The sequence below is a fragment of the Notechis scutatus genome, chromosome 1 (genome assembly GCF_049901735.1).
Source record: "Notechis scutatus isolate UNSWTSFEM ecotype Mainland chromosome 1, rNotScu1.2, whole genome shotgun sequence".
NCBI lineage: Eukaryota > Metazoa > Chordata > Lepidosauria > Squamata > Elapidae > Notechis > Notechis scutatus.
In genome coordinates this window covers 330,571,320-330,585,287 of record NC_142009.1, presented here as the reverse complement: position 1 = coordinate 330,585,287, position 13,968 = coordinate 330,571,320, and the positions used below count along the sequence as shown (strand labels likewise).

The 13,968-nt window shown below is 49.6% G+C and overlaps 1 protein-coding gene across 1 annotated transcript in view; it reads left to right on the top strand.

Annotated features, from left to right (window-relative positions):
* Positions 1 to 13,956, top strand: part of APC2 (APC regulator of Wnt signaling pathway 2) — a 78,886-nt gene extending 64,930 nt beyond the window's left edge. Inside the window, exons 13-15 of the mRNA XM_087952706.1 lie at positions 708 to 824; positions 2,699 to 2,913; positions 5,838 to 13,956. Coding sequence (XP_087808832.1) covers positions 708 to 824; positions 2,699 to 2,913; positions 5,838 to 11,553 — 6,048 coding nt within the window. The 3' untranslated portion in view covers positions 11,554 to 13,956. The remainder of the gene's footprint in view (positions 1 to 707; positions 825 to 2,698; positions 2,914 to 5,837) is intronic.
* The last annotated feature ends 12 nt before the right edge of the window (positions 13,957 to 13,968 follow it).

Genomic DNA, 13,968 nt, shown 5'->3' with positions numbered 1-13,968 from the left:
GTTGTGCTGTAAATGAGGAATTGGTGCAGAATCTGCTTCTAATCCAGTGCTTTTCAACCTTGGCAACTTTAAGATGGGTGGACTTCAACTCCCAGCATTCCCCAGCCAGCCATGCAGCCATTTTATGCTCCCCCCCTAGACTATAAAACATCTGGCCCTTCGGCTGTCCCTATCTGGTCTGCGAGGATTGCTTTTATTTTGAAGGCGACTGCTATTTTTATTTTTTTTATTTACCTATTTGCGTGTATGTCTATGGAGATTCTCAGACTTCCAGGTCATGGCTGTTCCAAAGGTGCTTTTTCGAGAGACAACTGGACTTTCTTTTGTTTTTCTTGAATGAGAAGTAAAACACCTTCAAGGAAAAGCAAAGAAAGCCCAGTTACCTCTCGAAAAAGCATCTTCGGGACATAAGGAGCCTCTGTAGTGCAGTGGTTGGAGTGTAGTACTACAAGCTACTTCTGCAGCCAGCTGCCTACAATTTGCCAGTTCAAATCCCACCAGGCTCAAGGTTGACTCAGCCTTCTACCCTTCTGAGGTGGGTAAAATGAGGACCCAAATTGTTGGGGGCAATATGCTGAGTGTTACTGCTATATTTGTGTGCATGTGTACCTACACACCTTCACAGCCTTATTAGTTTGGTCTTCCACAACAGTCCCTAGCTTTTCTTGTGGCCCCTTAGGAAAATTAATTGCCCACCTCTTTCTTAGGTGGTATCCAGCATCCTACGCAACCTCTCGTGGCGAGCCGATATGAACAGCAAGAAAGTCTTACGAGAAGTCGGCAGCGTCTCTGCGCTGATGCAGTGCGCCTTACGGGCCAGCAAGGTAAGACGGGAGAGGTGGAATCGACAGCCAACTTTGCTAAAATATGGTCAGGGGTGGGCTTCAAAAATCTGAGCAATGGGTTCTCTGCCTGGTCGCTGAATGGGTGTGGCCATGGTGGATGTGGCCTAGTCAGCCTCCTGTACCACCAGCGTTTTTGCCTTCCCCGTGCTCCGGAGGCTTTCCTTGAGCCTCCAGGAGGATGAAAACGGGCTCCCCGGGCTCCGGAGGCTCTATGGAAGGTGGAAATGGGCCCGTTTCCAGCCTTCCCGAACTTCTGGTAGGCCCATTTTTCACCCTCCCCAACCTCCGTGCACGCCCTGCACTTATCTGCATCCAAAATGGGCCATGTGGGGACTCCTGGGAGGGGAGGGCTGGGATGGGTGGGGCCAGCCAGGAGTGGGATTTGGGGGTTCTCCGAACTGCAGAGAATCTTAGCTAGGGGCTCTCCCGAACCTTGCAAACTCCCAGTAGCTCAGCATTGAGTATGGTCACCACTGATGTTCGCACAAAATGGACAACAACCCTCCTGGCCGTAGCTCCTACCAGCGGGGGTCACAAGCCCACGTGGACCTCAACCCACAAAGAGTCGAATCTGGGTCTGGGAATGAGTAGGCTTCCGAAACAATAATCTTAATTAAGTTTTGTTGCCAACATTAGGATTGATTGATATTGATTTATCATACGGCACGTTCACAGTGGTGGTATTCTACCGGTTCGGTCCACTTCGGCCGAACCAGTAGTAAAAAAACGCTATACGCTCAATTTAGATGAGCTAGAAAGCAGGAAATCATCGGTTTCTTGCTTTCTAGCTCATCCAAATTGCGCGGCACAGCTGATCCTCACCCTCACTTCAAAATGCTTATTTTTTCAGGGCTTCCCTGAGGCCCACTAGGTCAAAAATGGGATGGAGGGGGGGAGTGCTGCGAAAGAAAGGAAGAGAAAGAAAGAGGGAAGGATAGGAGAAAGAAAGGGAGGGAGGGAAGAAAGAAAGAGAAAGAAAAAAGAAAGAAAGGGAGGGAAGGAGGGAGGGAAAAAGGAGAGGAAGGACCTCAAACCTTGGCACTAGACGCAGCTTCAGAAGATGTTTTGAAACAGCTCAGCAATCCAGGACTGGAAGGTACCTGCAGGTCATCTAGTCCAGAAAGTAAGTTTCTGTCTTTTGATGTCACTCATGTCAGGGGCGCCTGTGGTGGTCCGAGCACTTTGCCAGCGAAAATGGAGCTCAGGAAGATCACACACGGCCCTCCCAAGCTCCATTTTTGCTGGTAGAGGCACCGTGGGCCAGTTCTTCACTGTTTCCAGGGCAGCCCTATGGGCCAGATCTAAGCACCCCACGGGCTGGATCCGGCCCGCAGGCCTTGAATTTGACACCCCTGCTTTAGCAGTAGTGGTGTCTGGATGTCTGGATCTCAACCAGGAGTGGGTTAAGTACCGGTTCGGTGATTTACGAGGTTCGGCGATTGACGATGTGCTTCCCTGCACGCTGCCGGGCGCGCTTGTAAATCGTCATCAGCATGCTGCGTGCAGAGAAGCACTTTTTTCCAGCTTTTTTTGAAAAAGCACTTTTTCCCTGCTTTTTTCACTGCAGCTGTGCCTCGCACTGCAGCTGAAGTTGAAAAAGCAGGAAATAAAGGTCAGGTAAGAGCCCGGGTGGGCAAAAACATCAGCAGACATAGAACCGGTTCTATGTCTGCTGCTCTTCAGAGCTACCGGTTCCACAGAGGTGGACAGAACCGGTAGAAACCCACTCCTGATCTCAACCTGTTTCGCTCCAAGCAGGCTACTACATTGCTCAGTGTTGGCAGTCAATAACCTTCCAATTTTCTTGAAAGAGAACCTTTTTTCGTCTTTTTTTTGTTGTTGTTCCTACGTAGGAGTCCACCCTGAAGAGCGTCCTCAGTGCCTTGTGGAACCTCTCAGCTCACAGCACTGAGAATAAAACCGCCATCTGCATGGTGGAAGGAGCGCTCGGCTTCCTAGTGAGCACACTCACCTACAAGTGCCAGAGTAACTCCCTTGCCATCATTGAAAGTGGAGGTGGGATCCTAAGGAATGTCTCCAGCCTGATTGCCACCAGGGAAGATTACCGGTTAGTAATCTCCCTTTTCCTCCTTTGCAGCCAGAAACATCTTCCTTCCCCCATCGGTACAATGGTACCTTGGTACTCAATGCCCTTTGTTGTGACAATATTGTCCTGGTACTCATTGTTTGTTTGGTACTCAATGGACAAGCTAGAACTTATCGATGATGGCTACTTTGTGACTCACTGCATTACAGGTAGTCCTTGACTTTAGTGACCATTCAAAATTAGGACGACACTGAAAAAAGTGACTTATGACACTGTTTTTCACAATTATGACCTTTGCATGTGACCAAAATTCAGATGTTTAGCAACTGGTTCATAGTTATGACCGTTGCAGCGTCCCAGGGTCATGGGATCCCCATTTGAGAACTTCCGACAGGCAGTCAATGGGGAAGCCAGATTCACTTAACAATCAGGTTACCCGTGATGAGCCAGGGCGTGGCGCAAAAGTAACAAAATCACAAAAATAGATAAAAGTCCCTTTAATATCTCCAACTTGGCCCCCATTGTCCGGTTATCATCAGCTGGAGAAAAAACTCTCCCAAGAACAGTTTTTTAAAAGGAAGAAATTCTGTCCAAACTCAAAGTACATATAAATTATAAAGAAAAACCAACAAAAACCACACTGCCGCCATTAACCCGACAGGGCAGGATAAGGGATTGAAGACGTCAAAAGATAACGAAATACACACACTTGGGAGGATGTCAGAATTCAGATAAGACTTGACAAACCAGAATAATTTCACGCTTTGCTTCAAGCAACTTTGCCATGCGCAGTTTGCCCTTTTAAACAGTCTTTCCAGCTGCAGACAATGAAGGGGATCAGGGCCCTTTCCTTCCCTGTAAACAACGCAACTCACATTGCTCCCTTATCCGTTCCTCCCTGCGTACTCTAGGATGAAGAGGGCGTGGGCCTGGGTCTTCCTCTGAACACCCAGCTAGCCTGTGCCCTTCCCCAGTTTCCTCCAAAGCCACTGAAGCCACACTCCCATTCCCTGTCAGCTGTTCCACCTCTCCCTCAGAATCAGATTCCAACAGGGGCATGAAATTACTTATGTCAGCTAAAAAGATGGGGGTGGATTTGTTGGAGTCTTGACAACTTATTTATCAACTGCAGTGATTCACTTAACAACTGTGGCAAGAACAGATATAAAATGGGGCAAAACTCACTTAACAAATGTCTCACTTAACAGAAATTTTGGGCTCAATTGTGGTCAAGGACTACCTGTATGTATTCCTTATGGGGGGAAAATTGTTTGGTATTTATCATTTTTGGTACTCATCATGCCTCCCGGAACCAATTAAAGATGAGTAATGAGGTCCCACTGTACATCCGTAGAGTCCAAACCATCCCTTGCAGTCCCCAACCACATCTCTGACCCCTCTCCAAAATCCTCTAGTCTGCCAGAAAACGAGGAGCTTTATTTCCATTTAATCTCCTGAAAATCCTTATATAGCTAGTCCTCAACTTACGACTATAATTCCATCACTAAGTAATGCAATCGTTAAGTGAATCACATTTCATTTTACTTCCTTTTTTTTTGCTGTGATTGTTAAGTGAATCCACTTCCCTTACTGACTTTGCTTGCTGGTGCTTCCCGGGAAGGTCCCCAAAAAGCAACCACACGACCCCAAGATGCTGCATCCGTTACAAATACAGGCCAGTGGTCAAGCACCCGAAATTTGGATCCCTTGACTGGGGGGGGGGGGAACACTGCCGTTGTAATTTTGGTTTCTAAACAAATGGTTCTAAATCAAGGATGACCTGTATACTTTTTTCCCACCGATGTGGTCCATTTTTCCTTTTGGATAGCCACACCTTGGATACGAAAGCTAAAACCCCACTTGGGTTGTTGTTCCCAGCAATTGGTATTCAGAAGTGGACTATGAATTCAGAGCTCCTAAAATAGCTCTCAAATTCCTCCCCTCCTTAAGTAATAACGAAGTTATACCTTACAAATGAAAGTGAATATAGGTACCCCAGGATAACGTTGCCGGATCCAACCTGAGTTTCTGACAGTGAGAGCAATCAACCAAGAGAACAGAAGTTGCCTTCGGAAGTTGTGGGAGCTTCATCACTGGAAGCTTTCAAGAAGAGACTGGACTGCCTTCTGTCAGAAATGGTGTAGGGTCTCCTGCTTGGGTGAGGGGGGGAGTTGGACTAAATCAGGGGTCGCCAACCTTTTGGACCTCAGGGACCACCAAACTCATAATTTTAAATCCCGCGGACCACTAATATGAATTTTGACTGACGGTGGCTTGCTGACGTTGGTGGGAAAGTCGGTCCCATATTCCAGAGCTGCAATAGTCACAGGACTGGCCCTTTGGTCATCCCACTGCTCCTCCACCCGGGTGCACCAGCCTGCCATGGACTGGAGGAGCTGCTCCAAGATGACCTGTGACTACTGCAGCTCTGGAATATGGGACCAACTTTCCCACCAACGTCAGCAAGCCACCCTGGGGCAGATTTCCCTCCCCCGCTATTGGTCTTACCTTCCAGTTCCAGCTTGTGTGGTTCTACTCAAGGTAAGGTTTGCACTTGGCCAAAGGATGGGGGCCAGCAGGTGGGTGGGACATGTGGGCAGTGCAGCCTTGTGTTCCCGCGCAGCCTGGATTAATTGCTTTTTGGGGAGAGTGCTTTGTGGGGGACATTTCTCTGTGAACCACCAAAATTTTCTCATGGATCACCAGTGGTCCCTGGCCCACCGGTTGGTGACCACTGGACTAAATGACCTACAAGGTCCTTTCCAACTCTGTTAATCTGTAAATAATAGGAATCCGAAAGCTCGGAAAACAAAACCTCTGGTCCCAGTGACCGTCCCAGATTGGATCTTAGACATTCCTTGACCTTTCCTTTGCCAGCTTGACCTTTGCATTTTCCTCCGGGATCTGGGCTGATTTTATCTTACCCTCAATCTGTTCTTTCCTAGGCAAATTCTGAGGGATCACAACTGCCTTCAAACTCTCCTTCAGCACCTCAAGTCACACAGCCTGACCATCGTCAGCAACGCCTGTGGCACCCTGTGGAACCTCTCTGCACGGAGCCCCAAAGACCAAGAGCTACTGTGGGACCTGGGGGCAGTCAGCATGCTCCGGAATCTCGTCCACTCCAAACACAAGATGATTGCCATGGGCAGCACCGCAGCCCTCCGCAACCTCCTTGCCAACCGGCCGCTCAAGTATAAAGATGCCATGGTTGTCTCGCCAGGTTCTTGTATGCCCTCCCTCTATATGCGGAAACAGAAGGCCCTGGAGGCTGAACTGGATGCCCAGCACTTGGCCGAGACCTTTGACACCATGGAGAAGCAGACGATGAAGAAGCAGAGCGTGACCAAGAAACCAATGCGGCACATGGATAGTTTGGCCAAGGACTACGCTTCTGATTCAGGCTGCTTTGACGATGACGAAGTGCCCAACGTCTCTAGCAGTACGGAGACAGGAAATGCGTCGGTTCTCTCCATGTTCTTAAATTCATCCTTCCTCCAAAGTCAAACTTTGCCAAGAACAGTTTCCCAAAGAAGAGGCCCAGAACCAGAGAAAGATCAAAGTGGGAAGTCCACAGAAGCCAAGAAGGTCTCCCCGTTGCTTGCGTCCCAGGGCGATGACGTCTCCGCGGTGGCTGAGAAGTTAGCCAACAAGATCACTACGACTGTGGCCAAGATAGATAAATTAGTGGAAGACATAACCACTCTCCATACCTCCTCTGATGACAGCTTCAGCCTCAGCTCTGAAGACCACTGCCTTGAATGGCAGTATGGTCTGGATGAAGCCCATGAGGCCCGTGCCCAGTCATGCTCTCCATGCCGCCTCTCGGACACCAGTGGGATTATGAAGCGTGAAGGTCTGAGCCGGGCTCACACTCTCCTGCGGCTGAAAAACGCTTATACGAGCTTGTCCAATGATAGCCTCAACAGCGGAAGCACCAGTGATGGCTACTGCCCAAAGGAACACATGAGACCATGCACTCGGACAACCTTCTTGGACTTTAAAGATGAACTACACCGGTATCAGAAACGGCCCAGCCGTCTTGATTTGAAGAACATCTTGATGAATAGGCCAGAAAAGATGGAACTGCCTGAGAAGAAACCGCAAGAATCCAATGTGGTAGTGGAGAAACCAGAAAGAGACAAACTACTTGAAAAAGCCAAGGTAACAAGGCTTCCACCTGACCCTGATGTTGCTGAGAAGGAGTCTGAATGTGAGAAGAAAGACGGAGGCAGACAGTTAGATCCTGATCCCAAAGTCCACACAATCAAACTCTCCCCATCCTATCAGCATGTGCCCCTCATAGAGAACAATGGCACAGAATCTGGGGCTATGGGGGTCTTGGGAACCAGCTCTTACTATCCCAGCTTATCCATGAAAACCACCGATAATCTTAACAAGGTTCCAGAGAAATTGACTACAGCAGAACCAGCGAAACAACGGCTGCAGAAATACGCGATGGAAGATACGCCAATTTGCTTCTCCCGATGCAGTTCCCTGTCTTCTATTTCCTCCGCCGATAATGTCCTAGACGGACAGAGCCACAGTGAGAATGAGATGGACACCGATTCCTCTCTAGAGATCATCGAGGTAGAAGAAGTGGAAGAAGCTCAGAAGGACAATCAAGAAAAGAAGGCAAAGAAGGGGGTGGAACCCCTCAACTCATCTTCACAACCCATTGCTATCCCCTTCCCTAAAAGAGAGAAAATGTTTCTTAGAGGGGCGTCACCTTCTCGCCATGAGGATTTGACCCCTTCCAGCTCATCTGAAAACTACATCCAGGACACTCCATTGGTGATGAGTCGCTGCAGTTCAGTCAGTTCTCTGGGCAGTTTTGAGAGCCCGTCCATTGCCAGCTCTATCCAGAGTGAACCCTGCAGTGAGATGATTAGTGGTACGGTCAGTCCAAGTGAGCTCCCAGATAGCCCAGGTCAAACCATGCCTCCAAGCCGTAGCAAAACACCTCTGTTTGAACTCAACAGCCAGCCAGAGAAGGAGGCCAGCCAGTTCAACATCCAGTGGGAGAACAACGTCAAGAAATTTATGGACATCACGGATTTTAAGGAGCGTTTCCAGATGCCCCAAGACCTCGACTCCATGGTCTACTTCACGGTGGAGAAACCCAATGAGAACTTTTCATGTGCCTCCAGCTTGAGCGCATTACCCCTCCACGAGCACTATGTCCAGAAGGATGTTGAGTTGAAACTTATCCCGCCGTTCCCAGAAAGGAGTGGGTTGAACTTCATGACACATGAAAAGAGAGATGATGAAAGGGCCATTGAGGGCCAAAGGAAACTAGAGTGCCTTGAGTTGATGTCAGATGACGATATTGAAATTCTGAGGGAGTGCATCAATTCGGCCATGCCACCCCGTTTCCGGAAGATCAGGACATCCCTTGTCTCGGGCCTTCCAGGACAAGTCCTAAACCCTCAGTCAAAGAAGTCAATGCATGTTCCAGTCTACATGTTAGTTCCTGCCAATTCCCACTTGGGTATCCCTAAGCACAGATGGGCCACGGTCACCAGACCCAACAAGGACTATCTGGGCAATGAGGATTCCTTCACTGACTCAGCAGAAGGCACCCCCGTCAACTTCTCCAGTGCTGCTTCGTTGAGCGATGAGACCCTTCAATACCCTATGAAAGACGAGGGAGATTCACGGCATTGCTCTGGAAAAAGAAAGGAAGTAACGGGGGCTCCGATGGGGGGACTCAAGAGGGAGATCCGCCAGCTTGAACAAAGCAGCTCCCGGATTGGAAGAATCACCTCCAGCCATTCCACACCAACCAAAATGGCCTCCTCTTCTAAGCACAAAACTGGATCGAATCACACCAGCCCGCTCCGTGCAACGCGGGCCCAATCGGCTGAATCCAGGAGAGGAAACGTTCCCCTCAGAAACCTAGAATTGACTTTCTTGAGGCAAGGTAGTTCAAGGGCAAGTTCTGAAGGCAACCATTCCAAGAAGAAGGAGGAACCTCGGGAGAACAGCAGCCAGGACAGCGACGGAGCCTTCCCATCCTTCTGCCACACCACACCAACCGAAGAGGCTGTCTACTGCTTCTATGAGAATGACTCTGATGACCTAATGGAGTTAGACATGAAGAATTCACCCAAGAGGAAACTGAACCTGGCCAGCAAAGTTCAAAAGAAAGAATGCTGGGCTAAGAAAGAACCTGAGCTAAGTTCCAGTCAGCAGCTTCATGCTAAAAACAAGATGGCGCCCCATCTCCGGAGCAACCTGATTGCAGATGAGACTCCACCTTGTTACTCTCTCAGCTCCTCCCTAAGTTCCCTGAGCGATCTCGAACTCTATGCAACTGGAGAAAGGATGCAGATGTCCAAGATCAAAGTTAACCGCCAACCAACCATGAACCGTCGGCAGGGGACGAGAGCAGCTGTGTCCAAAGGGAGGGACAGCTCTGCCAGTTCCCTCAGTTACAATTCAGACAATGATCTCCTGCAGAAGGGCGTCGGCTTGAGCGGGCCCAAGAGGAGACGCCATTCAGCCAAAAGGAAGAACGCTGAGAAGGAGCAGAAGGGTCTCAAGGCCAAGGGATGGAAGCCCGAGGGATTTCCTGATGAAATTGCTTCCGAAAGAGGTTCAGATCTGGATAGCGTTGATTGGAAAGCCATCCAGGAAGGAGCAAACTCCATCGTTACTTGGCTGCACCAAGCTACTTCTTCCTTTGGCAAGGAGACGTCCTCAGAATCTGACTCCATTTTGTCTTTTATGTCTGGCCTTTCGGCAAGCTCTGCTTTACAGCTGAGTTTGGACAGAAGAGACAAGATCCAAGGCAGGAAAGGTCCCACCGGTGGCATGGAGAAGAAAAACCTCCCCAAATCTTTCCAAGATGGCAAGAATCTGAATGAAACAAGAGGTGCCGGCAGCAGGAATAAGACGGAGAAAAATGTAGGGCAGCAGAAGCCACTGAGCAACCTACCCGTCGTCTTCCGAGGCAGGACAGTGATCTACATGCCTGATGCAGCCAAGGAATCCCCAGCGCAGAGCTCCAGGTCCACCCCAAAGAAAACAGGAGGGGCCACTAAGCAGGAAATCCCCGAGAAAACTCTGAATCTCAACCAACCGAGATCCAGGAGTCTCCATCGGCCTGGGAAGATCTCAGAAGTGGTGGAGTTGATGTTGCCCAAAAGAAGCGCGACCCCACCTGCCAGGATGAACAGAGCACCGTCGTCCGGATCCTCCAGAACGTCCACACCCTCCCAACCCAACCAGAAGAAGCTCACATCACCATCGCAGCAACCCAACCGACAGACGCCATCACGTGAAGCCGGAAAGACCAGTGGAAGCACCACACCCACTGGCCCAGCCCCCAAATCGGTCCAGAAATCCCCCATGTCCAAGCAACACAAGACCCAGAAATCACCTGTCCGCATCCCTTTTATGCAGAAGCCCGTTAAGAAGACTCTTCCGGTGAGGAACACCATGCCTACGCTGGAGGAACGAGGAGGAAACAGCAGCAGTGAGCTAAGGCCTAAGGTCAATGGGAAAAGTATTCTCCAGGCCAACCACCTTAATTTGATGCGCATGTCCTCAGCGAGATCCCTCAGCAGTGACTCCCACCAGTCGGGCTTCCTACGGCAGCTGACATTCATCAAGGAGTCACCCACTCTTCGCATGAGGCAACGTTCCGAGGTCTCCTCTTCCGAGCATTTGTCCTCACTCTCTCAGGGTGCCTCGCCGCGGAGAGGCCGCCTTGGCCTGCCAACCGTTTTCCTCTGCTCTTCCAGATGCGACGATCTCAAAGCAGATAAGCCAACTAGGTCGAGTCAACGCCCCGTCATCTCCCGGGGGCCTCTTCCCAGCCAGAATCCCTCTGCAGGGGGGCCCCCAAGGCTGCCCCGCAGGACAAGCTCAGAAAGCCCCGCCCGACTTCCCATCAAATCCAACAATGTTCCTCCAGAGCCTTTCAAGCGTTACTCGTCCTCTCCTCAAATCAACATCGTCAAGAGGGCCGCCAGCCCTATTTCCACTCTGTCGGACGGCCCTGAACCCTCAAGCGGGAGAAAGAAGAATGAGGAGGTCTCAAAACTACCGGTTATTCCTCCTGCAGAGAAAGGCACCGAAAATCAACAGCGGCAGCGGCAACAACCACAACCACAGCCACAGCCGCCTCCACCACAGCCACAGCAGCCGCCACCACAGCCACAGCCACAGCTGCAGCCACAGCAGCCAGCGATGGTGAAAGGAACCTGGAAACGGATCCGTGATGAAGATATACCCCATATTCTGAAGAGCACCCTTCCTTCAACGGCATTGCCCCTGGTTAGCGCTTGGCAGGAAGAAGAAGAGAGGGATCAGACGCCTGGAGTCCTCCAGCCAAAGACGAGTGACGCAGTCGTGCAGACTGAAGACTTCTCCACCACAAAGACTAATTCCAGCACCTCCCCTACTCTGGAGACCCAGAAGGCCGTCAAGATCCCAACCGACAGCTACGAAGGAGATGGCTTTGCTCCCGCGAAGGCCACCACTGCGTCCATCTCCTTCACTCACGAAGGGTCGGTCAGCCCTCTTGGGAATTTCCCTTCCAGCAAGCACAGCTCCCCAAGCCGAGCTGCTCGGGTGAGCCCGTTTAATTACACCCCCAGCCCAATGGTGGAGCCCGCCATCAAAGAGAAGCAGGTGGAGAAAACACAAGTTTGACAGCCTTCCAGCTTGGTCTGACAAACTACCGGGATGTTCTTAGCTAGCCACACACATACCATTCTTAACAAAACGAGGAGGATTGGATGAGCGTTTCTTAGACACACAAGATTAGAGGAATCACTTCTTGTGAGAGATAATAAAAGACACAAAGGAGCAAAACATACAGGTAATCCTTGACTTGCAACCACAATTGGGGCCAGAATTTCCGTTGCTAAGCAAAGCGGTTGCTACGTGAACCCCACCTGATTTTAGGCCCTTTTTTTTTTTGCCACGGTTAAACAAATGACTGAAGTTGTTCAGTGAATCACATGGTTGTTAAGTGAATCTGGCTTCCTTCATTGACTTGGTGTCAGGATTCCAGCAATCGCTCTGATGAAATCACGATTCTTGAGCCAAACTTCAAAAAAATTCAAAGGATTTATTAGAGGCGACATACCGGCATTGTTTCAGTAGTTGCCACTTGGTTTGTCGGAAGCTTAGCTGAGAAGGTTGCAAATGATGATCATAGGCTGGCTTGCCAAGCACTCAAATTCTGATCCACGGGGGATGCTGCCACGATTACTAAGTACAAGGACTGGTTGCACGTCATTTTTTCCGATGCCGTTGTGGTTGTAAGTCAAGGACTGCCAGTATTTTTCTTTCTTTCTTTGCAAACAACGTTTTGAAATGAGTGGAAGGTTGCAAAAACTAAGACCACCCCCAAACCCAGCAGCTGTTGGCAGGAGGGGGTTGCAAACCGACTTTCAGAATTATTTGAGTGGGGTCAACTGCTTATACAGGAGCATTTTTCTTTCATTCTTGTGCAAAGAAGTGGGACTTTGAAGCAGAATTCAAAATTTTCAACCATCCGGTTTGAAAAAGTTGACTCCAAACGCTGAACTTCTTGTCAAAATTTGCAAGGGCCTTTCTGGATATCTCCTGTGTTGGAAGGAGATGCTTCAACATTGCAGTCCCACAAACGCCCCCACAACAAGTCTATTCTCTGACTTTAAAAAAATCAACCCAACCTTGAACTGCCACTCTGATTTGGAAATTGGGGGTGGGGGGCTTCCTCCCTCATTTACAAAAAGACCTATTCTGAAGCTGACCGAAAGAGCAGGTGTGTGAATACAGCAGGTATGCCAAATTTACCTGCTTCATCTAAGGACGGTTTAGCCCAACGTTCAGAATCACCCACCTTTTATGTTGTACAGGACTGTACAGGTAACCTTCGACTTACGGCCCACCGTCGAGGCCAACATTTCCGTTGCTAAGCGAGACGGTTATCCTGTGAGTTTGGCTCTGTTTTTTACGACCCTTCCTTGCCACCGTGGTTAAGACAACGACTCAAGTTTGTTCAATGAATCCGGCTTCTCTCATTGACCTTGCTTGTCAGGAGGTCGTAAAAGGGGATCCTAGGAGCCCGGGACACTGCTGCAACCGTCATAAACAGGAGTCGGTTGAATTTTGATCACGGGACCATGGGGATGCTGCTAATGCTTGTTAAGTGTGAAAAAAAGGGTCACCGGTCCCTTTTCTCAGTGCCACCGTAACTTTGAACGGTCACTAAATGAACTTTCGTAAGCCGAGAACTACCTGTAACGAAGACCACGAGACGGCATTCTGAAGGGAGTCCACCAACGGGCCTCCCATCTCCCACTTGAGAATATTTCTCTATCATCTTCTGCCAAATCTGTTTTCCCCTATTTGCTCCATCTTTGGATCCAGCCACCCCCACCCCACCAACTGGAGAATCCCATCGCCGAGGATCCACCCTGGATTATCTGGACGGCTGGCCAAGTTCACCCATCCAAGCGTGCTCAGGATTCCCCTCCGCTAACTGCCGGTTTCTCTCCCCCTGGAACTCTTCTCTTCCCCCAAGTCTGTGAAGACAATCCTCTTGGCATTAGAGGAGAACTTGAAACGCAACCGTTCATTAAAGTAATAAGCCACAACGTGGAACGGGTGGGAGAGAGAGAGAGAGAGGGAGGGAGAGAGAGAGAGAGAAAAAAAGAGAGACGGAAAACTTCAAAAACTCGGCTGCATGCTTTAGATTGCAATTTGGACGTGCAGCTTTTGGAAGGAAGGCCTCTTGGGAGGGGCTGATTTCCGAGCAGACATGTCGAGAATTGCACTATTAGTTTTAATACGTGGGCATCCGTGCCACACCCCCCTCCCCCCAATTAAAATCCAGATATCCTCAGCTATATATTGGGGATGGGAAGCGGGAGGAGGGAGGGAAGGAAGGAGAGGTGCTTATGCATCTGAGAGGGAAATTTATACATCAGCGAAAAAGAGGGGAAAAAAGAAAAAAGAACGACGGACAGAGCTAGGAAGGAGAAATGGCAACCTTGAGGCTGTGAATACATGAGATCTGTAATACGTTGCTGTGCCTCTAATTACAGCCGTTCCTTAATCTGCTCATGACTAACC